At 44.4% G+C, this 27,752-nt stretch overlaps 1 protein-coding gene across 2 annotated transcripts; it reads right to left on the bottom strand.

The window, feature by feature from the left end:
* Positions 1-1,362: 1,362 nt before the first annotated feature.
* DESI2 (desumoylating isopeptidase 2) lies at positions 1,363-26,168 on the bottom strand. Of its 2 annotated transcripts, none has more exons than XM_045010089.1 (5): positions 26,122-26,168; positions 9,217-9,289; positions 7,979-8,072; positions 6,892-7,033; positions 1,363-4,771 (listed from the first exon to the last, which is right to left on the bottom strand). In XM_045010089.1, exons 2-5 carry the CDS (start codon positions 9,281-9,283, stop codon positions 4,541-4,543), a joined length of 534 nt encoding a protein of 177 aa, XP_044866024.1. In that variant the 5' UTR covers positions 9,284-9,289; positions 26,122-26,168; the 3' UTR covers positions 1,363-4,540. The 2 variants fall into 2 exon arrangements, with proteins under 2 accessions (XP_044866024.1, XP_044866023.1); XM_045010088.1 differs by lacking the exon at positions 26,122-26,168 and adding an exon at positions 25,010-25,277.
* Positions 26,169-27,752: the final 1,584 nt, after the last annotated feature.

Genomic DNA, 27,752 nt, shown 5'->3' with positions numbered 1-27,752 from the left:
CCACTCCTGTAGCAACCCCTAACCTATGCCATGCTTGATCATTTTTGAAATAAAATGTGACCATGCAACCTAGTCCCACTCTGGTTCTGCCTCTGACCCCCAGCCACTGGCCCCAACCCTCAGCAACTTTCCCAGCTCCAGCCCACAGTCTGCCCCCAGCTGTAGCTCCACCTCCACTCCTGGGGGGGGAGGGGGCACGCAGACAGGGTAAGGGAGGGCACTACCATGAAAAGTTTCGGGACCACTGGCATAGACAACTGAAGGTTAAAGCACAGACCATTCTAGTTAGCCAAGCTGTAGTGAACCCCACTGTTCAAGCTATCTTCTCTTGGTCTAACCCCCTTGATCATACTCCAGGCGGGAGCAGTTTCCCACTGACAGCCAAATCTTATCCCCTCAATGGGCAAGACTGCACACATACGACTCAAAAATATTACAGAAAATTTCCACAGTCACTACTGGCTTTATTGTGGTATTTGCTGTATTTTCTTTTCTTGCAGGAAATCCTATAGATATCACAGTAATATTATAGCAGCTTTAAAAAAAATAAACTTGCCTACTTGTGGTTGCATAGAAGCAACATTTAAGTTCATTTCAGTTTGATATATTACAGCTTCAGAAGTTATTTTCTATCCAGTGAGGAACACTGTCTGAACTGGTAATCGCTTCAACTGGAATGAACTTTAAACGCACCCACTGTACTAAATCATAAGTAGTCTAGAATATCAGGGCCCATATAACTAAAAAAATCAGATGTGTTTCTTACCCATTGAGTAACATACTCTTCTCCTGCAAGTTGTCAGAAAGTGATGAGCTAATACAGCAGTACTGATAAGACAAAATATCAACCAAAAATATTTGGAAAATGGTAAGAATACTATAAACAGTAATTTTTATAAAAGTATTTTTAATAAACTGAAGACTAAGTTTAACATGATAGACAGCTTCTTGACATGTCAAGGTAACAAAAGTCAAATCTCTGAATATTTTATACAAATACTATGAATTACAGTAAACTTGAATTCAAGTTTACAAAAATCTGAAGATTCAACAACTTGTAACCACCTTCCAAGAGTGAAATTTTTCACATATCAACTGTGATTAGAGTTGCACTGCAAGTTTTAAAGAAAACCAACTGCATTTTTATCAAATAATTTTGAAGTTATTGTTGTGCACTGACAGTACATTGGATATTTTTGGCTCACTGAACAAAAATGGCATCTTAAATAAAAGTGATTTTTTGTAATTAAAGATACAGCATGTATCAAAAATACTATCTTACAGAAAATTAAAAAAAAACAAAAAACAGAAAGTAAACAGCTTAGAACCCTGATACGATGAATTATTTTTCTACCCGTTTTATGATGGAAAGACTCCAGGTGTCCAGCATTCTCACAGCCTTTTGGAGTGTTCTATTCCTAGTACACAGTGTGATCATTAGTTGACTAAAAGTGTAATTCCCTGCTTGACAGTAATGCTGGTGAAAGGTAACTTGCACTATTGCTAACAAATGAGAGCAACCATAGGCAGGGTGGTTTTTTAGGCATTAAGTGGAGACTGAGTTTAGAGCACATGACCATCACTTTAAGATGCAATACGGAATAGACTTCAGGGTTCAGATGTCAATTTTTTTCCCCCACAGGATTTAACAAGTGAATGGATGGCTTGAAATAAACAGTCAAACATACGACGGTATCTTCATCTGTACAACTACCAATAACGAGCATATTTTTGTAACAAACTTTCCAACCAGTCTGCTTTATAAAAAATATTAAGTTTTACTTCAATAAAAACTGTGCTGTGTATCTGTACTTTGTTTCTTGCATTGTAGATGCTGCAGTTGTCACTTTATGAAAGTATAGAGATTTGTGGCAGCGCTCTGGGTGTATTAGAAGCCTAAAAATCTGATGTTGGTACATAAAATTTAGGTAGCAATGAAAACCAGTTGTATTTCTTTCAAAAAACAGAAAAAACCTATAATACATGCTAGATCTGAAAAAACAAAACAAAACCAACCAATGGCCTCAACCCTGAGCTGAAAACAAGAACCTGCCTTGCCAAGAGATAGCACATTACCACCTCAGCTCTAGATTTGAGGCAGAAACCACCAATTTCCTACTGTCTTAGCTGTATGTAGTGCTTTATTTACTTCAATTATCCTTAATTGACTAGAGACCACCCTATTCACTTTCACTAGAGAAAGTAAGACTGACCTCAATTCAGAATTAAACATGATAATAAATCAACATGGAAAGTCAACTTTTATGTCTTCTGAAGTCTAAATAATCATACTCTGACTAGTCACCAAAGGAAATTGCTGTCACAGTAGATTTGTCAGTCGCCTCGAACAACGACTTGTTACTGAGAGAGAGAGAGCGAGAGAGAGAAAAATATGTAACAAAAACCTACTTTTAAATGAGATTATGGTACCTCATGTTTTCTCTAGAAATAGCTTATGTGATTTCTATAGATGGTTCAGTTCTGAAAAAATCACAATTTTTTACAAGCTCTTTTATCTGACCTCTCTTTTGATGGTATTAACACACAATTACCTCCAACAGGAAGCCAATATAAATTAAAGTTTGCAAACTTTTTCCATAGGGCCCAATCTAACTGCTGCTGAAGCCAGTAGCAGCAATTCCACTGCCATCAACAGGAACTGGACTGGGTTCTCCTGGAAGTTATAAATAGAATGATGTAGCCTAATCTGCACTTTTGAAAGGTTAAGTGGTACTACTTGCCTAAGGTTTATATTTGTAACCTAAAAGTATGGTTCTGTCCCCGCAACTGCAGGTTCAGCTATTAACAAAAACCAAGTCAGCATTTTCGTTTAGCTTATTGAAACAAGTCCTTACTCTAACATAACAGTTACATTTAGCAAATCTAGTGACACCTGGGGGAGGGGAGGAAGAACCATAAAAGTTGTTTAGAATGCAGATCTCGGTGTGAACCAATCCGTTTATAAATGGTGTTCAGTTTTGGGGTTTTTTTTTGCTCTTCACTGAAAGTTCCTTAAGGCAGCAAAATCTAATAAAAAACAAAGTCTCACTCCCATCTTTTGCTACTGTATTTCTATATACAATGTAGAACCTCACTGATTTGTACTAATGACTGGGGGAAACCACTGCAAGTTTCTAATTAACTTTCAAAATGCAGTAAGTGAACAATAAAAAGAATAAGGCATTCCATAATGTATTCCGATCACTAATTATAATTTAGCTTTAATTATAATCCATGAGCTACCAGCAAGAGTCTGTCATTTTCTAAAATAATTAAGTATTAAATCTGCCAATTTGAGACGTGAGTAATAACACATGCAGATTAGTGGAGCTCCGCTGTGTGTATATATGTAGGTGTATGTAATCTTCAAGTTTCTTATCTTCTATGCATATGACCAGAAAGTTAATGCCACAGATGGAGCTAATGAATAAAATCAGCTTCTCCCTATCACTTGTGTATGGACATATGAGAATCTAGCAGGGAATAATTCATATTTTGTTTTCATGAGTTAGGAATGGTTACAGAACTCAAATGAAGCAATCATGAGTAGGGGGAAGTATGGCCATTCCCATCCCATCCGCATGCTATGTATTACACTGCCCAATGTTACATGAAGCATACAAACCAATTCAAATACTAATGTTCTTAATCCTATTGTTCCACATTTTAAATTAAATAAACCAGTGTGAACCGATGTGTGACAGTTTGAACTGGTGATACTCAAAATGATTCTACATCTCTACCCTAGCAGAATTTAAAATGAGGAGGAATATGGGACAACTTTTAAAAATAAGAAATGTAATTACTATATGATTGAAATATGATGCTATGGATCAGATGTGTAAACACAATGCGGATTGTAATTACATATAAACTCTCCCCTCATATGTGCAAAACTCCACACTTTAGTTAATGTGGAGGTCATACTTCTAGTAACAGTTTGTTACACACTAAACCAATCTCCCCACATCCTAGAAACTACCCTCTTATATCAACCACTCTAAGTGTACAGTACCCTGTTCACATATACAGTACTTAGCCATTTCTGCTCTATAGATCTCTGGCAACTGTCAGAAGTGGAGGAAGTTTGCCTGCCTAATTCATGAAGTAACTGGGCAAAATTTATCACTGGTGTGACTCCACTGCCCTTTTGAGTTGCACAAGGAATAAACTGAGCTCAGAGTTTCTCTTCTTTCATGGTGGCAGGAGTCCTACAGGACTTGTAAACAGCAGTACACAATACTGTAAACAAATAACTTCAGTTCAGTTTTATACAAGATCTGTTATATAAATCCAAGTTCACAGAACAGGTGAAAGTGAAAAGAGTGGCTTCACACAAATATCTTCCCCTTTCGCCCAGTGATTCTTTTCACTACATTTATAATCCTGAGCTGAAATAACTGGTCTTGGGGGTGGAGAGAGCCATTTTTCATACAAAAGAATTGTTCAAAAGTCAGCTCTTTAATTTTGAGTAATGAAGCCAATTGCTGGAGATATTAAACTGAAGTGTTTAGAACTATTTATTACTTTGGAGAGAGATTTATAGTTTGGTGTGGCGCCCAGTTCTAGATCCCGATGCAGAGTTTGACAGGGAAGCTGCTGCAGCATCCTCTGCTTCCTCCAGCTCATCCTGTAGTTCCTGGCTGACACTAGATTGAAGGGCTGCAGGAGTAAGCCATTCCTTCGGTAGGCAGCTCTGGAGAAACGGTATACAAGAGCTGAAATAGGCGAGGCGATTCACCCAACGTGGAATCTCTTTCCCACATAGAATCTAAAAAGAAAGAGGGGATTAGTGTTTGCCTTATAGTTAGATCACTAACAGACTAAAGTAGACAGATCGCTGTATAGAAAAATGAACTCCAAGTCCCAACTACGGCATCCTAAAGGCTTATATCAAAAACGTCAATGAGTCAGTCTCACACACACACACACACACACACACACACACACACACCCCCCACCCTCCCAAGGAAGTGGTCTTGGTAGAAAGATCAAGAAGAACATTCCTGTGGATGCTGTAGACGCCCATGTCACTTCAAAAGTCAGCTCTTAAATGAGAAGCATTAATCTGTCTAATCTGGCAAAAATACCCAATCTTTTCAGAAATCTCATACAAAAAGCACTGGAATGATATCAGAGTTTAGTATAAGTTTTATATCTGTAGAGAATTCCTCAGAAGTAAGGCAGAAGATTAAGAAAAAGCTCACTGTTCATATAGATTTTTCTATAAAACTAAAAGAAATTAAAGCCACCAATGAAAGTCACAAAAGAAAGCTCTCAAGAGAAAGATAACATCAAAGCTATATTTGTATACTTAACCTTAACTCTGCCCAGCTGCATATATTCATTATGATGGTTTTCAGTGACATGATCATACAGGACCATTGTCTCATTCAGTGAATAAGCTAAATGCTGCCCAGTAAATTATTCATATGTGCAATGTTTAAGTTTATCAAACAGAAGACAAGATCTGCACAGCATACTATCAGATGTTATTTTCCTTATGAAGGTTCAGTAAAAATAAGCATTTTTAATATAAAGTTAACTATACTAAATTTTTATCCTCACTATATAATGGGAGGAGCGCTGTCTCAGTGACACCACACTGTCCAATTTTGGTTTCACTTACTCCAGTGCAAATTTGGAATAAGTTAATTGCTATCAGGAGTTCTACCTTGATTTTCATCATTAAAACTGAACAGCATTAGTCTTAATTAATTAGTCCTGCTTTTCATTACATACCTCTGTCTTATTAACTGTACACTGTACAGGGTACAGCACAAATTTTGTGATCATGTAATTGAAGACTATGGATGAAATCCTCGTCCCACTGAAGTCAATGGCAAAACACCTATTGACTTCACGGAGGCCAGGATTGTACTCCATACATGCACAAGCAGACATAGTTAAGACTGCATGTACACTCATAACTGACATTTGACACTTCCCAGTTGCATTTTGTAACTGGAACACTTTTACTGTAGATTTTATTAAGTTTCCTTTTAAAAAAAGTAATAAATTCCATGAGGGTTTATATAGGAAACTATTCCTCTTTTTGGGGTGCTTTGATCAGCAGTAAAATAATTAAGCATTGAAATGCAAGCCTCAGTAGGACGTAGCACAGAAAACTAAGGGATTGAAACAAGTAATTCTGAGGTAAGATTCCATGAACAGTGTTAACTCTGATCCTTTATCTCTGTTCAGTGAAAATCAGGAGTATCTCCACTGAAGTAAGTGGATTTATACTCACATAGCACCTGTTTAGGGAGAGGGGAGGATCTGGTTCATAGAGGATAAAAGTGGATTTTCTGACCTATAAGCGGCTGAGGAGACAGTATTAGATTTAAGGTGATTTTGTGGAACTTCAAATACTTTGTTATTTCATTTCTAATATGAAACACACATCACCACATTTCTGATAAGCTTGATGTATTTTCAAATGCAACAGTTGCATGTTTGAGGATTTGCTGTTGCAATTCACTTAAGAGTCATCCATCCTATTTTCAGCAATGATCTCAAGACTCCTAAGCCATTTCAAACTTATACCAACACCCATGAGGGGTGAAAACATTATCTAAAAGTTGTATCTGACTTGGGAATGTAGTTTCTTTGGGGGCAGTGACTGGATCTTGTTTTCATAATGAGAGAAGAACATTGGTAGCATTCAAATAAAGTTAATTTACTGAGCTCTGTTGGCACTAAAGTCTTGGATTTTGGACATAAGCATAATCATTATGCCTGAAATAAGGGAGATATTTACCTAAAAATGTTAGAAAAATAAAATGGCAAACAAAGGCATGCACAATCTACATGACAGGAAGAAAATACTGATGCTGTCCAACCATTCAGAAAGCAGTTTTGCAGAAAGGTATAAAGCCCATATTTGTTTACCTCTGATAAAGCTGAAGAAAAATGATTACAGTTTTTGTGCATTAAGTGATAGGCATTTCCTTTAAATTCTTTTCCAAGCTCTTCTACAATTTTTTCTATGTCATCTTCCATGAAGTCAGTACTGCCTAGAACTACAGCTTCTCTAAAAACAAGAAGAGATAATAGGGTGACAATGCTTCCAAACTTAAGACACAAGACAAACTACTATTCTCCCACTGCTCTGTGGGTGATGTGGTAGTACAACCAAATTGTGTGTGGTTACCTTTCTATTCCCTTTTACTTTCTTCCTCCCATGCCCCACTCTTAACGTCCTCCATACAGAAGGTCTCCCCTTCTCCAACAGAAGTCCTCTCATTAAGCTAAGCAGAACTATCATCTTTGAGAATTGGCTCTTTTTTTTTTTTTTTTTTTTTGGAGAGGATACAATTTCTGTTTCCCAGATCTTTTAAAAGGCAGCTAGCACATAGCAGGTGAGCAGTAGATGAGAGCCAGCTGCTGGAGGTAGTGTCAAGGAAACATTAACAGTACTGTGGGAATAGAGATGAGAGGTAGGAAGCCTCTCAACGTTTCAGATTCCAAGGCCAGAAAGGACCACTGATCATCTCGTCTGACCTCCTGTTAACACAGGCCATATAACTTCCCCAAAATAAGTCAGAGCATAAGTCATAGAGCATATCTTTTAGAAAAGCATTCAAACTTGATTTAAAAGGTGAGTGATGAAGAAACTACAAACGACAGTTGTCATGAAATCCTTTCCCTTTGAATAAGGTGTTGCCATCTTATATTTACTACATAAGTACAATATTTAACAACAATAAGTTTATACAATGGGTATTTTGAGAGGATGAAAGAATACTTAATCTTGAACAATAGGGGTGCACAAGTAGGAGATTCTTTGCTTAAGAGTGTAACAACAACATTTTCAATGCCTCGCAACTCCTCACAACATCCTTTCATGACCCACTTGCAGAGAAATTCTATCTGCCCTGGGTGATCAGATTAGACTGTGACAAAAGCTCAGGAATTAATGCAATAAAGCAAAGTTTTAGTCTTCACACTTTTGACTAAAATAAAATACCTTCCTTACTTAAATTTAAATGTTTCTCCTAGTTCAGCAGCATTTCCCGGGGAAATTTCAAATATTCCAGAAAAAGGATAAGGATGACCACCATAAGCAAATTCTGAAAGAGAATTCAGCAAATTTAATACAGCCCGCACAAATAAATAAATAAAATAATCAGATGTGTAGCTCAGATTACAGTTAGCATTACTGTACCAAGGCTGGTGTGTGAATCTCTTGATTTATGGATTTAAATTCTTTACTTTAATATTACTACATTAAATTTCCTTTTCTTTAAGCTAGAAGAAAAGAAAGATAAAGTACACAGATCTAAAGTCTGTGTTTCACATCTGCTGGCATAAACACCAGAGTTAAAAGGAATAGATCACATAGCACACTAAGTGAAACTCCATTATCTTTCACAAGAAACTTCCTTCTGTCTCTGCAGAATAAAGAAAATGCTACACAGTACACACAACACAAGAGACTTTACATTACGCTCTTTACCTCATGCTCCCCTCCTCTCCCCCAAACTCACAACACACCCTTATCTTATGAAAGCAGCAAAGAATCCTATGGCACCTTATAGACTAACAGACGTTTTGGAGCATGAGCTTTCGTGGGTGAATACCCACTTCGTCGGATGCAACTTGCATCCGACGAAGTGGGTATTCACCCACAAAAGCTCATGCTCCAAAACGTCTGTTAGTCTATAAGGTGCCATAGGATTCTTTGCTGCTTTTACAGATCCAGACTAACACGGCTACCCCTCTGATCCTTATCTTATGGTTAACCATGATCAGATGACATTTTTAAAGAAGTGCTTTGTCTACAAGAGATGAGAGTCCTGTTTAAAAAACCATATAAGTTAACACTTTTAAAAATACAATCTATTGGCCTAATCTATTCATGGCCTATTACACTGAAGAATTATCATCTTATTCTGGAAGGAAATACATGATAGGACTGTATTAACATTAATCACAATTAAGAGTCCTAAACCCAAATTAAATACCACTATAACTAGTTTGCTCAGATATGCTTATTTTTAACAGTTGCACAGCTACATGGAAGCATGTGAATGGATAGCCAGACGACTGGTGTTCGAGGTTTGTTGCAGGGAGAGAACAAAAATATGAAACAAGATATGGGAACCAGACAATACTTCTGCCCCATTGGTGGCATACATGAAAGATGGTTTGGGGTATAGATAAAGTGTTTATCTAGAACAAAGAGTAAATTTAAAGTTTCCTGAAGGTACATACCTCTGCCATAAACCTCTATTCCTGAATGGAATACTCCAATTCCAAGGGAGGAAGTGTATTCGTTCATCCAATACTAAAAAAGAAAAAAGTTCAAATGAGTTTCCAGTACAAATAATTTATATTTGGGCACAAAATTGATCTGAATTATCTGTCCTGAATATCAAAGCACAAGAGCTGAACGTTCAGTGAAACTATGTAATCATTCTTTGGAAAGTCAACTACAGAACACACTATTAAAATTCACAGCCATGGATTTGACTAATTCCATTAAGTTCTACTCTAAAAATGACATTTGTGAGCAATCAAAATCTCAAGATCTAAATTGTTTCTCTTGCCACTGTGTTGCACATAGATTAAACCTCTCAGATGGAATGTGCTAGAAGCAGGTAAAGTTTTTATACAAATTGGCATGTATTAGCATGGTCATGATTTTCGATTTCTTGTTAAGGAAAAGCAAAAAGTAGGATTGTGCTGGTTTCTACAGTCAAGACAAACTGGTCTCAATTGTTATTTATAATGATATCTGCACTTTTTTTGGGCTCAGGGCAAGATAAAATTAACATAAACAGCACTTCTGGCCACAAGTAAGCTGAAATGTTGCACTCCCCAAAAGCCACAGCAGTAAGCAACCATATTTGTGTACAAGTAATTTTTTTTAAATGGTCAACCCTGTAAAATTTGCTATGAGATCTGAGTCAAGCAGGTCCAAGTATCAATAGCAAAAGAAGATTTTGCAAACTCAGTTCAGTTAACATTTCTGGTAATGTCCAGGCCAAAACAGAATTCATCTCATTCTCTCATAGCCGTGCTCTACATGGGTAACAGGAGTAAAAACTAATGAAAAACCGTAGCAAAATAAAACCGATATGATCAAACAAGCAGCTCTAGTGTTCAAGAGGGTGACTTTACAGTTATTTTTTTGCGATGCAACTGTAAACTGTGGTTTAAATTGCAGACATAACGAAAATCATCACACAGAACGACTTTCATCCATATTCTAGTACAAGACAGCAGCAGACAAAAATAGGATCAGATTGCAAGGCTTCAACACCACCCTCTGCAAAACAGGTAGGCAGTATGACCTCGTTATGGCCGCATCCTAGATGCCTGACAGACATCCTATTCAATTGTGCAGACTTAACGTATTTATAAAGTTTAAGGTACTATAGGTGGAGTGTTTTGAATAACAATTATTGAGCAATCATAATTGCACAATTGTGAGCAGTTTTACAAAAACTGCATAAAGCACATTGGTAATTCGATTACTCTACCTCCAGTCTTACTGAAATTCTTATATTTCCATTATATACTTCCAGTAAGATAGAATTAGTTTTCCCCAGAAATAGTAATTATGCATAATTACTACTTATCTGTACCTGCCATTGAAAGCTTGGTCACATTTTCTGCCTGAACAAGATTCCTTTTAACTCCCACAAAGAAGAGTAAATGAGATGTGGGGGATTGCAAAATACTGTAAGGCTGTTGGCAGCCTGTGTTAAATAATTTGTATACAATCCTTTCAAAGTACCTAAAATATGGGGTGAAAAATGGACAAAGACTGGTCAGAGTGTCCTTGTAAGTTCTAAAATCCCAAAACAATCCAATATATATAATTCCTCACCTCCATTATGAGCCTGATTCATTTTCACATTCAGTGAAGTGTATTTGGTCACAGTAAAAATATAATTGTTGTAAAAAAGGAATATTGTATTCTAAAACACCTAAGTTAAAAGTCAATATTTTTGTACCACCAGCTCTATTAAAGAATTCTTTTACTAGATGCACATTAGTTGAAGTTGCCATTGGGATAAGGGAAAAATTATAGACATTACATCACAAAACAATGCTATAGTTACATTTCTGTAGCTACTTTCTAAAAAGTTTCCATCAATACTAGAACTGTAAATTTACTCATTTAAGTCTTAACTGGCAGAGAAAGAGAGAATGTTACTTTGGACACAAACAATACGCAAAAGACTCCCAAAACTTTACATTTTCATTACAACTGCAGAAAAGGTTAAGATTACTCCAGAGGGCATTCTGTGCCAAAAAATTTAGAAAACTGTGTGCAGAATTTTAAAATTCTGAATTTTATTTGTCAAATAAATGTGGAGGCTCCAGCATGGCATTGGGGAACACAGGCCTCTGGCTGCTCCCCCCGGGACATGGCGGTGAGGCTGCACCCAACCCTGACACAGGGCAAGGACTGTGACTGCCCCAGACACCCCAGGACCCTGCCCCTCCATGCCAGGTGCACCAGGTGTGGGCGGCTCAGTGGGGGATCCGGGTATGGGGCAGGGGGAAAACTAGATGCACAGGGGCTTGTTGGGGGGGTTCTGGGTGCAACAGTAATGGGACTCTGCGGGGGGGGTTCAGGAGAAGGTGGTTGGGGCTCAGTGGCAGGGGTCTGGTATGGGGAGGATATAGCTCAGCGGGGGGGCGGCCGGATGGCTCATTGGGGTGGTCCAGGTGTGTGTGGGGGGCTGGGTGTGGGGACTCAGTGGTGGTCCAGATGCCGGGAGCGAGGGGCTCAGTGGGGTGGGGATCCGGGTGGCTTGTGAGGGTGGTCCAGGTGCACGGGGAGTGGAGCTCATCGGGGGGAGGGGTTATAAGTGGGGAGAGGGAGCTCGGTGGAAGGGTTTGAGTATGAGGGGGTCTGGATGCATGGGGCTTGTGCGAATGGGGGAGCAGCTCCCTGTAGAGGGACCGCTCTCGCTGCAGCTGAGGAGTGATGAGTGCAGGAAGCAGGGGGAAGAGTTTGCAGAATTTCCTGCAGTTGAGGGAGATCTCTGGGGGTGGGTCTGACCCAGCCGCAGATGCCGTGCAGGGGAGGAGGAAGTCCCATCCTCCCCAGCCCAGCCAGGACTAGCAGCTAAGCCTGGCACAGGGTAGGAGCCACCAGCCAGGTCTTCCCCAGTCCTGCCCCCTGCCCCACAGTGATTTACGTCTGACGGCTGCTCTGGGCACCCGAAACAGACTGCTGGGAAGGGTCACATGACCACTCATGGCTTCCCTTTGCTTCCCCATCAGAAAGTCATTTTTCTGCAGGGAAGCAAAGAAATCTGCGTGGGACATAAATTCTGTACATGTGCAGAATTCCCCCAGGAGTAACAGATATCTATAACATTTAGTCTTATGTACTTGGGCCTTTAGATAGCCTTTTTTTTTTTTTTTTTAAAGGGAGGTTACTCTCCACATGCAGTAACTGGAGTTCAAGATGCGTCCCCCCTGCAGGTGCTCCACTTCAGGAGTGCATATACCTTGCGCCTTTGATTGGAGATTTTTGGCAGCAGTACCCATTCAACCTGCACATGTGCCCTACATATCCTTGTGCCCCATACAGAGGTTATATAGGGGTGACTGCCCTTGGTTCCTTCTCTACCACAAAACCATGTAGAGAAAACTAAAGGAGAGGATAGTGGAGCACTCACATGGACACAGACCTTGAAGAACTCCAGTTACTGCACAAGGCAAATAACCTCTCCTTCAAGTAGCATCCTTGTTGGTGACTTGCTAGTAGCAACCCCTTATGGAGGTGGGAGCATCAGGGAGGAAAAAAAAAAAGTCCACCACAGAACAAGAAGTGTGTTGCTTACTGCAGTATCTCATCTTGCAGCATGAACCAAAGCATAATTGGTAGAAAAAAATATATGCACTGAGCACCATACTGCAGTCTTGCAACAGACACATAATCTAGGGGGTCTTCCTGAATAGCTTTGCCCTGTTCAAGTAAAAGGCTAAAGCTCCCTTAACATCCATTATAGGGAAAGCAGACTTCTGTTTAGACTGTTTTGTCTTAGAAAAGAAAAACAGGTTTATGAGAAACTGAGAAGCAAGCTTAGGTAAAAATTCTGGATGGGGCCATGACATCATCTCCGTGGAGAACACAGTAAATGGAAAGTCTGCCCTTGAGCCCTCATCTCCCCAACCCTTTGGGCAGAAGTAATGGTCACCAAAAAGGTCTTTCTCATAGACAGATGTAGCACCGAGTACGTAGCTAGTGGTTTAAAAGGGCTGTTTCATGAGATTGGGATCTCAACCTTCTACTTAACAATGTGGGGTAGGGGCTCTGATCTGCAGAAAGATTCCTGAAAGGCCTTCTGAATCTCACTGATCAGATGAAGCAAATATTGAGAAACTTTCTACTAGCATGAGCAGAGATGTTTTTGCCACTAAATGAACCTTGATGGAACTCACAAAAAGGCCTAACATCTTCAATATCAAACAGGTAATCCAAGATTGTAGAAAGAGATGATTGAACAGATCAAAGATGTCACCAGTTATACTAGAGAAACCTTCATAAGTGGAGATGGGGTAAGTGTATCTTGTAGGTTCCTTTCTGCTATTTAAATGAACATTTTGTACTCCTGATGAACAAGGCCTCCCCTATTCTTGAGAGCTATTGAGGAAACATGCTTGTAGTTGCAGAACATTCAGACTGGGACCCAGCATCTGACCTGCATTCTGAGACAGTCAAAGATTAGTCAGAAGCCACCACGGAGGGTGATAGACGAGTTTGATGTAAGGAACCTAAACTTGTCTTGGCCAACCAGATACAAATCAAAATTACATTGGTTTGGTCCTGCTTGATTTTGATGAGGATCTTTAAAAGGAGTTGGAGGATGTGCATAAAAGAGACTCTTTGTCCATGTAATGAGGAAAGCATCTCTTAGAGATTGGGGATCGAATTCCCCTCTAGAAAAGAATTTCCTGCACTTCATGTTGGCTGCCATAGCAAAGAGGCTGACTTCTGGAAACCCCCAAGCTAGGATTATTTTGTTGAGGACTTGAGAGTCCAACTCCCATTCATAATTTACAGAGAAATGTTTGCTAAGATCATCTGCCATGATGTTTTGTACACCCAGGAAGTAAGAAGCTGAGATGACTATCTGGTTGGCTATGCACCAGTTTCAAAGCTGTAATGCTTCAGTGCAGATTAAGGGGGGGAAAAAACCCACACACAAAAAAACACACCACACTCTGCCCTGATGGCTGATAGAATGCATGCAAATTGTGCTGTCTGTCATTATCTTGATGGACTTGTTTTTGAGTAAGAGAAGAAAGTGAAGGAAAGCATTTCTGACCGGTCTTAACTCCATTAGACTGATGGCTACAACAGGAGCAATGCTTGCACGTTTGCCTTGGACTGTGTGAGGACCTAAATGTGCTCTCAATCCCAAGAGGGAAGCATCTGATGTTAACATGACTGTAGTGGGATTCTGGTTGAATGGAACTCTTGCACAAACCTTAGAAGGATTTTTCCACCAGATGAGTGACTGAAGGACCCAGCTGGGTATAAACACCTGTTTGTTCAGATTTTATGTGACACACACACACACAGAGTCCTGAGCCACTTAAGATGCAACCTGGTGTAATAATTGGAGATATACCAATCTCCTAGAACTGGAAGGGACCTTGAAAGGTCATCGAGTCCAGCCCCCTGCCTTCACTAGCAGGACTAAGTACTGATTTTTGCCTCAGATCCTTAAGTGGCCCCCTCAAAGATTGAACTCACAACCCTGGGTTTACCAGGCCAATGCTCAAACCACTGAGCTATCTCTCCCCCCATGTGCCCCAGCAATTGAAGACATGTCCTTGCTGGAACTTGAGGACTGAGCTAAGCTCTGCCCATTATTGAACCAAGAAACACTCCTATGAGGAGTATTTGCAGTGTAGGGGGTCAAGACTGATTTCTTGAGATTTGTAGATCTACACTGAGAAATACTGAAGTTGTTGTTTGACCTGCTAACCACACCTCCTGATGAGACCAACCTTTGCGGAGCCAATCGTCAAGGTAGAACAGACTCATTCCTAGATGACACAGGTACGCATCTACAATTGTTATGAGTTGAGAACACCCTTGGTGCAGAAGACAGGCTAAAGCAGTGGTCCCCAACCTTTTTGTGGCCAGTAGCACATTCATGTTTTCAGAAGAGCATGGCGGGCGCCAACAATTTTTCAAGGCTTATTTTGTATTTGTACATTAAATAATATGAAAAACATCCTATTTAATATTACATAATATATGAATCCAGAGAGAAACTGGAGAGAAGCCGCAAGGACAGAGAACACCAGCGCCCGCAGCCCCAGAGTTCTGTCCCCAGCAGGGGCGGGGCCCCAGCTTCTCTCCCCTGCTGGGCACTAGGCAGGCCCTGTGCCTGCCGGGGTAGGGCCGGCTCTAGATTTTTTGCCACCCTGAGTAAAAAATGTTTTGCCTGCCTCCCCCCCCACACCCCCAGCCCTGGGCTCTCCCCCCCCCCAATCAGTGCCCTCCCCCACACGCACCCAAATGCACATGGAAGGCATAGGGACTAACCCTCAAACCTTGTACCCAGAAAGGGATGGGGATCTAGTAAAGAGGGTTCAGGCAGAGGAGCGTTTGTGGGGGTGCTTGGGGGGCTCTACACTGGCAGGGAAGCGGGCTGTGATGTACTCGAGGAGGAGAGGGGATATCAGGAGGGTTGTGGGAGAAGAGGTGCAGGGGGAGGTGCGGGAGGAGAGGGCTGGGGGAGGGCATGAGGGGAGAGGTGCGGGTGAAGGGAGAGTACAAGGGGAAGGGGTTCGGCGAAGGAGCAATGGAGGGAGGTACAAGTGAAGAGGCTGTGAGCAGGATGGGGGGTGCAAGGGCTGAGAGGGGCAGGCACTGACAGCTGCTTCCCCACCCCCGTGCAGACAGAGCTGAGAAGACGGACACTGACCCCCCCAGTGCCCGAGCCACAGAGGTCCTCCAGCGGGGCAGTATCCCCAGCTGCCCCGCTCGGAACCGGGCTCTGCCTCTCCCCACCCCTGGCGCTGTGGGGGCCCGGGGCAAGCAGCGTGGGGCTGAGGCAGGGGAGGTGTGTGGCAGGCTGGGTCCAGGGGCAGAAGAGGGCAGCTCCCTGGCAGCTCGGGCTGCCCAGCCACTCACCCCATCAGGGCGCGAGCCGGGATCCACGCCCCCTGCCCAGCGGCGCCCTGCACAGCCCACTCAGGCGGGCAAACGCCGCGCCGCTCTGGGGAGACTCGGAGCGGCAGCAGGACCCCTCCTCCCTCCCGGGCCCTGCTTCCCTCCCTACCCGGCTCCTCACACACTCCGGGAGCCCCTCTCGCTGCCGCAGCCCGGGCTTGGCTCCAGGGCATGATGCTCTGGCTCTCCAGCGGCAGGGCTCGGGCCAGGGCCAGCTCCTGGCTTTTTGCCGCCCCAAGCAGCCCCGGAGTTCTGTCCCTGGCAGGCACAGGGCCGCGGCTTCTCTCCGGCTTAAGCCGCGGCCCCGCGCCTGCTGGGGATAGAGAACACTGGTGCTTGCAGCCCCAGAGAAGCCGGAGAGAAGCCGCAGCCCTGCGCCTTCCAGGTACAGAGAATGCCGGCGCCCGCAGCCCCGGAGTTCTCTGTCCCCGGCAGGCACGGGACCACAGCTTCTCTCCCCTGCTGGCCACTAGGCAGGCGCATATAAATGCCCTGGCGGGTGCCATGGCACCCACGGGCACCGCGTTGGGGACCACTGGGCTAAAGGATAGGACCTGCTTGATTGTGATCAAGTATATAATCATTTCAGCTGCTAGGGATACCTTCCTGAAGTTCAGATGTCTGACATGCTTGTTCAATTGGCCTCCAACCTTTTGTTTATCTTGGGTATCAGAAAGTGTGCTGAATAGAGCCCTTTTCCTTTGTGATGAAGCAGAAGGGTTCTGTGGTTCCTAGACTTAAGAGCAATGAGATCTCTTGCACCAGCAAATGATTGTGAGGGGGTCCCTGAAGAGGGATGGGGAAGTGGGGGAGGGGCAGGATGGAGGTAAACTGAATAATACAACCTGATAATAGCTTCCAATACTCATTTGTCCAATGTTATAGCCTCCTATGCTCAATGGAATAGAGAGAGGTGGTGCTCAAATTGAGGACGAAGGGGTAGCATCATGCAGCTGAGAAACTGGTTATTGGGTGGACTCTTTGAGTATCAGAATTGGCATGTGGAGGATGTTGATGGCTGGGATGACACAGTTGAGGTAGCTGCATACTATTTTTTTTTTATAAAATAAAATCTCTCTCTCTCTGAGCCAGTGGTTCCAGCAGTCTACAGAAGGCAGGAAATTGAGCAGGATGTGATCTTTGCACTCTGACCTGATAAATTTTCTCTAAAGATCTATGTGTTACCCTAAAAGACTCTAGGGTATGTAGCGGGGTGCTTACCCACTCCTGCCTTGCAGGCGTCAAACAACCCAGGAGAGGGCAGTGGCTGGGGCAAGAAGCCTGGGCTGATTGGGGAAAGTATGCTCAGCTGGGACCATGCCCCAATCAGGCCCAGCTGGCCCCTATAAGAGGCTGTGAGCCAGAAGCCCACTAAGTTTCCCTCTGTTTGGAAAGGGAAAAGGGCCTGGCTGCAGGGACCTAAGCAAGATACCTAGATTGGGAAGAGCCAGGGGAGCTGGGAGCTACGGCCTGGAAAGCCCCAGGCTGCAGGCCTGATTATAGGCCAAACAGGTGCAGGGTTGCAATGGGGCAGCCCATGGGTAGGCAGAGGCAGCAGGTCTGAACCCCTTTGCATGTGATGAGTGGCTTATACTGCAGTCTGCCCCAGTGAATGGGGGCTAGATGGAGACTGGGCAGTAGCCAAGACTAAGGCGAAGGGGGGATAGTGGGTAGGGGTTCCCCTGGGAGGTACAGACCCAGAACTGTGGAGGTACTGCCAGGGGGCAGCACCCAGTTAAAGGGGCACCAGGGTCCTGGAAGGGACATGGGGGCCAGCAGTGGTGGTGAGACACTAGCTTGAAGAGGGTGCTCCGGAGGCTGGATGCTAACTCCCAAGGACAACCAGCAGGAGGCGCCGCCAGGTGAGTCTGCCCATGCTTACAGTATGAAGAAAGTCATCTGCGAAAAGCTTGTGGCCCTCAAAAGGTAAATCTTCCATGATCAATTGTACTCCACATGGAACACCTGACAACTGAAGCCAGGAAGATCATCTCATTACTAGGAATTGACCTTCACTTATGGTGCTAAACTGTTCTTAGTGTTCCTGTTGCACAAGGTCAATAAAACCATTAAACTTCTCATAATTCAGGTAGTCTTATTTTGACATCAGCACCTGGCAATTAGCTATCCTGAACTTTAATGTTGCTGAAGAGTAGCTTTTACAACCAGAAAGGTCCAGATATTTCTGGAACTCAAAAAGCCACCCCATATGTACCCAAAGTGAGTCCCAGACCTCAGAAGTAAAGAGTTCTCGAACTATCGCGTCTGATCTAGACGCGATAGTTCGAACTTCGGAAGCCCCGCGGTCGACTCCGGTACTCCACCACTGCAAACGGCGGTGGCGGAGTCGACCTTGGAGCCGCGGAGTTCGACCCCGCCGTGTCTGGACGGGTGAGTAGTTCGAATTAGGGTACTTCGAATTCAGCTATGCTATTCACGTAGCTGAATTTGCGTACCCTAATTCGAACCCCCTTTTTAGTGTAGACCAGGCCTAAGACTTCAACTATGTGGAGCCTCACTAGCACACTGCTTGTGGCTGCAGGTCTCCAGTGACTGAATCTTCTTTGAAGAGGAGCAGAACAGAAAGTTCCTCCTATCACCCTCCTTAATCTTTGAGTGGGAACCTCGGTACCACTGGCATGGTTATCTGTACCCCTCTCATGGAGAGCATCGGAGACCAGGACCTCAATGCTTTCTTCACCGGTGAATGTCTTGGTAACCATGATGTTGACGGGGCACTGACAGAAGAGGAGGGTCTTTGTACCCAGGTCCGAAGTTGGTCTTAAGGCTTGCTCCCTCATTAAGAGCCTGTTCTTTATTTCACTGTCCTTATAGGGTCTTCCCTTAAGAGAAGTGCAGATCTTGCACTTGCTGGGGACAGGAGAGTGCAGTGGGGCAGCTTCCCCACTCTGGTGTGGAAGGGGTTTAGAGCAAGCCAAAGAGGCTGCGCAGAGCCCCAGCCAATCCTGAAAGGGCTTATTGGAAGCCAAATCAAGTGGAGGCTTGAAAGTTGCCAATCAGGGCCAGGCTGGGCCCTATAAGAAGGCTGCAGGGCAGAGAGGAGCTGAGTCTCTCCCTGGAGGGGAAAGGAAGAAAAACTGGCTCTTAGAGAAGCACCTAAGACAGAGCAGTGCTGGGCAGGGTCAGCGGAGGCTGGGAGAGCTCTAGGCCGACGACTGCCAGACTACAGCCCTGACACAAAGGGGTAGAGAAGGTGCTAGAGCTACGGGGAAGTGGCCCAGGGAGGTAGGCAGTAGAGGAGAGTTGGAGGAGGGTAGTAAGTGGCTGCCACTAGAGGGTCCCTGGGTCAGGGCCCAGAATAGCAGGCAGGCTTGGACACTTCTGCCGCCGCCCTCTCCCCCCCCCCCCCCCAAAAAAAGCTCGCCAGTGATGAGAGTGGCTAAGCCAGATTGCAGTTTGCCCTTGGAGGAAGGGGCTAGACCGAGGACTGCAGTGAGCCACTAAAGCAAGGGATAGAACCAGAAGCTGCTGGTCCACTGGGGGAGGGGGGGGGGGGAGAGAAGAGAAAGGGGGGTGGAAAGCCAGCAGAGCAGGCACAGCCAGAGGGCAGTGCCCAAAAACGGATGCTGCGGTCCGGGAGTGACGTGGGTCTGACTGTGAGGACGGTGGAGACCAAGAGAGTAACAGTGGGTGAGACACCCCTAGTGAAGGTGCGCTGGTGTGGTGAGTCTGCCCCATTACAGAAAGATTTCCCAAACAACATTTGCACTAGGAAAGCCTGTCACTGACAGGGATGGAGTCTCAACAAGAGAGGCATCTTTTAAACTCCAGGGAGCCCAGCATCTTAGACAGAAGAAAAAATTGTTTGGAGACACACACACCCGGGGAAAAAAACCACAAGAGAGAATTCTTTTCCTAAAAAGAAACAGGGACAACCATTCCAATAACTATAAAAGGTACTAAACCTACTACAAATAAAGAACTAATTATTCATATAAAGAGCACACAGGCACACATTAAACTCCATCTCTGACTGAAGGCTGCTAAGTATGAACTGAGGGCGATTCGTCCACACAGCCCTATTTAGCCTCGATAAGGGGAATAAGGATATACAGGACATGAGCATGCTGAACGGGCACTACCAAAAATATCCAATCAAAGGCGCAAGGTGGAGCGCCTACAGAGACACTACTTGAAGAAGAGGAGGGAGGTTTTTTTAAAAGCACAGATGTGAGCTCAGTACTTATTTATTGTGCTCTACCTAAATTACTTCAAAAATCAGTTTCCACTCACATACAAAAGCTACACTGCCTTTGGTTTTATCTAGGCAAGGATAAAATTATCTTTGATCACTGGGTCAGGACCAGTAAATGGAAAAAACATTTGTATTTGTCCAATAAAAAGTTCCTAGGCTTAGCAAGTTTGACATTCAGACCTAAAAATTACCTGTCATTCCAATTACTATCTTGCTTTTTCCTCCACTTCACTGACATGGAATTTAGCAGCACTAGAATTGGAGATTAATACTTGATACTATTTGAAAGCTGGAATTACAAGCTTTCAGAAAACATGTTCCAAAGCCTAGCTCTAGTGATTTGAGTTAACTACTAAAATCACGTTGGAATTGAAGTGGACGGGGGGGGAGGGGGGGGAACAAACAAGTTAATCCAAAGGATGGGTAAATATTATGATATAGTATCTTGCAACCTGCTAAATCAAGGAAGTACCTAATTTTAAAAGGTATATTTGCCCCTCTGTGTATCAGTATCTTTTGGTAATAGTCCAAGAATTAATTCAGGAAGTACCAGTCAAACAGTCCATCCTGCACAGCAAATGCTAATACAAGATTACAGTAAAAGTCAACTAGGCCTAAGGATTGGATACTTATTCCATTAATGGACCCACAATATTGTTTGCTATTCTGTATTGCACAATGGAGAACACTGGTCACTGAAATACTTAATACTTAAATATGCTAAGGCATATTGGGCTGGCACTGGTTTGAGAATATTCTGTATATTTCATGAATGTTTTAGTGAATGTGTATGCACCTGTAAGAGTGCAACATTTTCCAACTTACATCAGACTAGCTTAAAAATAGCAGGAAAGTAATTTTCCGTGTGATGTCCCTTTATCAAGGAAAGGACTATTGGGCCAAAAGGTTCTGTGGTAGCTAGGAGGGCAACAAGTGTATAAAGGAGAATTAGGAAAATGGGATAACCGATGAAGTGTATGTGCCTCATCCCACTTTGAGAAGAAACTGAGGAGGGAGGCATACATCCAGCCTCCCCCACCCCCAAACGATGCTATGGGAATACCAACTTGTGACAAACGAATGAGGGGCTTTATGCCAGGAACCACAGGAGAAACCAAGCTCTGACCAGATAACTGACAGTGCCTAATTATAGAAATGAACTGTGAGGGATGAACAGCACCAGTCTGAAGAACTCACCCCATGAATGAAGGAAAACTCAGATTCTAAGGTCAGAAGGGACCATTATGATCATCTACTCTGACCTCCTGCACATTGCAGGCCACAGAACCTCACCTACCCACTCCTGTAATAGACTTCTAACCTCTGGCTGTGTTACTGAAGTGCTGCTGATGGAGACAGCTGTAACAAGTATATGCTTGGGACAATAGTTATACTACCCTGGGCTAGGACATAAAGTGGTGTCAGTAAGCGGCCCAGGGAAGCAGACAGACGAGGGGAGAGAAGGAGGACAGCGAGGCTGCTGCCAGAGGGTCCCTGGGCCGGGACCCAGAGTAGAGGGCGGGCCTGGGTCCTCCCCTTTCCCCCTTGCAGTACACCCAGCCATTGGCCATAGGGAGCTGTCATTATACTATGCCAGATCCCTGACAAGAGGGATTGGACTCAAAGGGTGTGGTTGGACATGGTGGCTGGGGTGCAGGACTGCTGATCACCAACCCCCGGAAGGGGGTGCGGATGGACTGAGGGGCACTACAGGAGGGCGGTGGCCTCAAAGAGGACGCCGCCGAGCAGGGAGCAACGTGGGTCCAGAGACGCCGACAGAGGGCGAGAGGACAGACGGGACACCACCAGGAGGGGGCGCTCCACTGGACAGAGCTAATTCCCGGAGTCACCAGCAGGAGGCGCCAGGTGATGATGAGTCCCCACCCTGTCACAGGACCCTTCATCCGTAGAGCAAACAAACAAACCACAAGTGCACTTTAAACCAGTACAGCAGTTAGTGTTAGGGAAAAGCCTATCCAAAATATATTTTCTAGCTAGTTTTATTTAACCACGCCTGCTATTCCACTATAAAAGATTACAAGATAATGCAGAGATTCTCAAGCTGTGGTCTGTGGCAAGCTGGCTGCTGCTGGTTCTCATGTCTAGCTGGAAACTGCCTTAAATCCAGATAAAACACACTTTGTTTTCTCATATTCTTTATCCACGTCTCCTGGTTCTTATACCACTTGATTCCATAGCATTTGAGTACCTTCCAGTAAAACATTAAGCAATTTAGCAATTGCTGTAGATGTCAAATGGAAATTACAGAATTCCAAAAGGAAGGGGAGAGTTGTCTCCATGGGGCTGCAAAGGGGATGGAAGTGGTTCATATATCATGCTCTCTTAAGTTATGGTCACACCATGAAACAGTTTGGGAACTCCTGGTCTAAAGAAATAAATGGGTATGATACTAAAAGAATATTATGCACTTCTGATCCTTCAGAAATAGCAAAAAAAAAAAGTCTTGCGTATTATGGCAGATTGAAAAGGAATGCCCGATTTAGCTTTTAAAAACAGCAGAGTAAAGGAACAACTTACTGCTCCTAAGTTAGAAAAGACAGCTTTACAGGTGAATTTATTTATTCTCTTAGTACATTGTTAAACTTTTAATGAATAGCTACTTAGTGAAGTACAGTAGCTCCATCATCATGCAGTCTAAGAAAAATAAGGAAATATACAAAAGAATTTAAAAATACTACTACATTTTGGCACAAATAATCCAGGAAATTCAGAACTGGTGAGTCTACAAGAACCAGAACCAACTGCTCACCAATTCAGCATCCCTCTTTTAAGAGAGAAGAAACCTCACAGAATAATCATCCTCTCTCTAAATCAGGGGTCAGCAACCTTTCAGAAGTGGTGTGCCAAGTCTTCATTCATTCACTCTGATTTAAGGTTTCATGTGCCAGTAATACATTTTAATGTTCTTAGAAGGTCTCTTTCTATAAGTCTATAATATATAACTAAACTATTGTTGTATGTAAAATAAATAAGGTTTTTAAAATGTTTAAGCAGCTTCATTTAAAATTAAATAAAATGCAGAGCGCTCCCCGGACCAGTGGCCAGGACTCAGGCACTGGGAGTGCCACTGAAAATCAGCTCGCGTGCCGCCTTCGGCACACATGCCATAGGTTACCTACCCCTGCTCTAATAAAGAAATCAAAAGAGATGCAGGGCAAAAGGACAAACCAAAGTCAGACAGCTTCAGAGGTTTAAGTCACCCTAAAAGTTAGAACATTAAGCCTTATCTAGTCCAACGATCCCAAATGCATACCTCAGAAGATGTGGCAACTGACTCTTTACCAGGCCAATCTTTATTTGAGAAAGACAGGCTTACTCTCCTGGGTAAAACAAAACAAGAACATCCAGCGTATTAAGAGCGCCCACAAATAAATATCAAGTATCAGAGGGGTAGTCGTATTAGTCTGCATCCACAAAAAACAGTGAGACACCTTAAAGACTAACAGATTTATTTGGGCATAAGCTTTCATGGGTAAAAAAACAATTCTTCAGATGCTGTTGTTAGTTCAGATGTTTGTTGTTTTCCCAAATATCAAGACTACATTCTGTGTGTGGATCAGCAGCAACAAAACTGCGGTTTTCTCCTGGTTAGAGACCTATATAAAGGAATTTAAACTTGATGCAAGCTTTCAACTAACTGAAAGCTTAGCTTTCACTCTAAGGGCTTATCTACACTACCCACTGGATTGACAGGCAGCGATCAATCCAGCAAGGATCTCGTATAGATGTGATAAATCGACCGCTGAGCGCTCTCCCGTCGACTCCAGTACTCCACCAGAACAAGGAGCGCAAGCGGAGTTGACGGGAGAGTGCTCAGTGGTCGACTTACTGCAGTGAAGACACCACGGTAAGTAGATCTAAGTATGTCAACTTAAGATACACTATTCACGTAGCTGAAGCTGCGTATCTTAGATCGACCCTGGGTGGTAGTATGGACAAGCCTTCAGAACGCTTCCACTGTCCCTCATTATGTGGAGCTCGTCTGATATTTAGTCAAAAGTTCTCTCTCACCCTATCCAGAACTAGACTCAGAGTCTCATCATTTCATCAGGTTTCAAAGCCACATAATTATAGAGTACAGATTTGTTTGCTTTGTTCTGAAGTCGTTCCCACTTTTCAATTTCTGTCTTTGATCATTTTTGTTTCTTCCCCTCCCTCTTCATTTTAATCATTTCCCCTCGTTTGTTCTTTTGGTAAGTCAAGAGGAGTCTAAATCCCAAATTAATACTATGTTCTTCGCTACATCACTAGAAGGGCAAAGTTTTACATCAGATATGACCACAAGTCGCCCTTGTTACTGCTAACAGATGGTGTCCTCTCTCCTAAGGCTCCTGCATTCAGCCAACAGCGAAGCCTATCGCCCTCCGCCCGACTCTCCCACCTGTTGATGCCCCGGCGAGCCCCTCCTTCCCCGCACAGAGTTAAGCCCCCAACACACCAGCGCGGCCCCAGCGCCCTGCTAGCGGGGACGCACCCTCCGCCCGGCCGGGCTAACGCGGCTCCAGCCCCGCTGCGCTCGCTGGGAGCCGAGCCCCGGGGACACGAGCTGCGGGATCCCGGGGCTGGGGGCGCCGCCCGGGGCACGGCGCCGCCGGCCGGCCCGCACTCACCATGTCGTACACGTTGAGGATCACCAGCTGGTTCGCCATCCTCCCGCCGCGCCCCGCGCTGGGGCCTGTCAGGCCGGCGGCCGCGGGGCGCCCGGAGCTTGGGCGGGCGGGACCCCCGGGGGGCGCCTCCTCCGCGTCCTGCCTGTTGCTGCAGGCACCATGGAGCCGCTGCCGCGGGGGGACGGGGCCTCGCCCCCGGGAGAGACGCTCGCCCCGCGGCAGGCAGAGGGGGGAAGCCGGGACGCGGGGCTGCGGCCGGGGCGGGGCTCAGCTACGGCACCGCCTCCCGCTCGGGCCCCACCCCGGCGTCTTAGGCAGGGGCAGGGCGGGGATCCGCCCCCGCGCGGCCTGGGCCTCCCTCCAGCGGGGACAAAATGGAGCCGCTCGAGCCCGCCCTCAGCCTCAGCCGAGCCTAGAGGCCACGTCCCGGCATGCAGCGCGGCGGGGAGACTACAGCTCCCAGCATGCCACGCAGCGCGCGCGGGGCCCCGCTGGGGTTCGAACCCCGCCCCGGCCGCTGCCCAGAGGCGAGGCCGTGGGGTGGTCCCAGCACGAAGTGCAAATGTAGCTGAGCTGCAGGGAGCAGGGGCTGCTAGCCACAGGTTTATTTTAAGTTCTGTAGGGCAGTGCCAACTACAGCTAGATTCCCACGTCCCCTAATACATTTACAAAATAAAGTTTTCTGTGCATTCTTGAATCATAATCCCTAGGTACTATCCTGACTACCCTGCACAATAAACTATGCAACTTGCTATTAGAAATACTGGTTTGTGTTTTCAATACTTTAAAACTATGTTAAAATTCATTAATATAGCCTGTAAACTAAGCACTGAAGCTCCAATCTTTAAAGCTGCTTTGCACAGGCAGATCCCTGCACCCATGAGGAAGGGTGTGAAGTATTGGTGCCTTGCCCACATCCCAGTTACCTACAAAACACACAAATATGTTGACATTTTGATTAACATTTGTTCCTTTAACTCCACTGCTGGAAAAATTGTCCAGTGTTTTGCGACTAAGCAAATTTTGGAAGTGGTGAAATGTGGCACATCAAAAAAATAACCACCTTCAAGCTTTTCAATATTCAAATGCAGAGAGATCTGCCTTCAACTCACCTATGGAATATACCCATGGGGCACTTCTCCACATCAATATATGAGGCAGGAAGAATCCACTTGTTTTCTCTAGAGAATGGAGGGGAAGAGATTAACCCATCACTTTCTGCATAATTTTCATAACATTCATTATAAAAATACAATTTAAGTTTTAATCCCTAGGGTTCTGCTATTGACCTACATGTGAAATGAGTATAAATGGATGCGGCACTATCTTTCTAAGGGTGAAACAGCTTCAGGGCCTCTGTTGCAGCTCATAGCTTTGCCAAGCAGGAGCAGAATGCAATCAATAAAAATGGTTAATTGCACAGTTGTTATTCCAATGAGCAGCTGTAAAACTCACATGATTGTTGACAATGTTATTGCTGCTTGGGGAAGCTAGGAAGAAAAACCAGAGGCAGGTACTGGAACTATTCACAAGAGCGAAGGCTCTATAAAATAGAGGCCGGGGCAAGAATAAAGTAACAAAAACCTTTTCTTCCCCCTACACAAACACTAACAGCAGATAGGTTGCTGGACAGTTAGAATAGCAGAGATCTTCCCTTCACAGGTAACTATGAGGTAAGGGAAGAGAATATATAAAGTCACATAGGCACGAGGCTTTGCAGGGGAGAACAGACAAAGACCCGTTTCTCTTCCTGCCACTAATCTGGGATGTCGATTCAAATGTAATCAGACATCTATTTTTTCTTCCCATATGTTATGAGAGATGCAGTCCTCAACAGAGTCCAAGGACAGCACTCTGGTGAGATGATACTGAGCTTCCTCTTAGGCCTGGTCTACACTACGAGTTTAGGTTGAATTTAGCAGCGTTAAATCGAATTAACCCTGCACCCATTCACACAATGAAGCCATTTTTGTCGACATAAAGGGGTCTTAATATCGATATCTGTACTCCTCCCCGATGAGGGGAGTAGCGCTGAAATCGGTATTGCCATTTCGAATTAGGGTTAGTGTGGCCGCAATTCGACGGTATTGGCCTCCGGGAGCTATCCCACAGTGCACCATTGTGACCGCTCTGGACAGCAATCTGAACTCAGATGCACTGGCCAGGTAGACAGGAAAAGCCCCACGAACTTTTGAATTTCATTTCCTGTTTGCCCAGCGTGGAGAGCTGATCAGCACAGGTGACCATGCAGAGCTGATCAGCACAGGTGACCATGCAGAGCTCATCAGCACAGGTGACCATGCAGTCCCAGAATCGAAAAAGAGCTCCAACATGGACCGTACGGGAGGTACTGGATCTGATAACTGTATGGGGAGACAAATCTGTGCTATCAGAACTCCATTCCAAAAGATGGAATGCCAAAACATTTGAAAAAAATCTGCAAGGCCATGATGGACAGAGGCCACTACAGGGACTCAACACAGTGCAGCATGAAAGTTAAGGAGCTGAGACAAGTGTATCAGAAAGCCTAAGAATCAAATGGATGCTCTGGGACAGAGTCACAGACATTCCGCTTCTACGCTGAGCTGCAGGCAATTCTAGGGGGGGGCCGCCACCACTACCCCACCCCTGTCTGTGGACTCCGATGATGGGGTACTCTCAGTCACCATGCCTGAGGATTTTGCAGATGGGGAGATGAGGAGGAGGACAAGGTTGAGGAGAGCACACAGCACACCGTTCTCCC

The sequence above is a fragment of the Mauremys mutica genome, chromosome 3 (assembly GCF_020497125.1).
Source record: "Mauremys mutica isolate MM-2020 ecotype Southern chromosome 3, ASM2049712v1, whole genome shotgun sequence".
Taxonomy (NCBI): domain Eukaryota; kingdom Metazoa; phylum Chordata; order Testudines; family Geoemydidae; genus Mauremys; species Mauremys mutica.
This window is presented reverse-complemented; position numbering and strand designations above follow the sequence as displayed.

Coding starts and splice junctions, on each gene's coding strand:
- DESI2 (XM_045010088.1), bottom strand. CDS start 25,048: ATGGCGAACCAGCTGGTGATCCTCAACGTGTACGACATG. Junction 9,290..25,009: donor TCCTCAACGTGTACGACATG/GTGAGTGCGGGC, acceptor TTTCTTTTTTAG/TATTGGATGAACGAATACAC. Junction 8,073..9,216: donor AATAGAGGTTTATGGCAGAG/GTATGTACCTTC, acceptor ATTCTCTTTCAG/AATTTGCTTATGGTGGTCAT.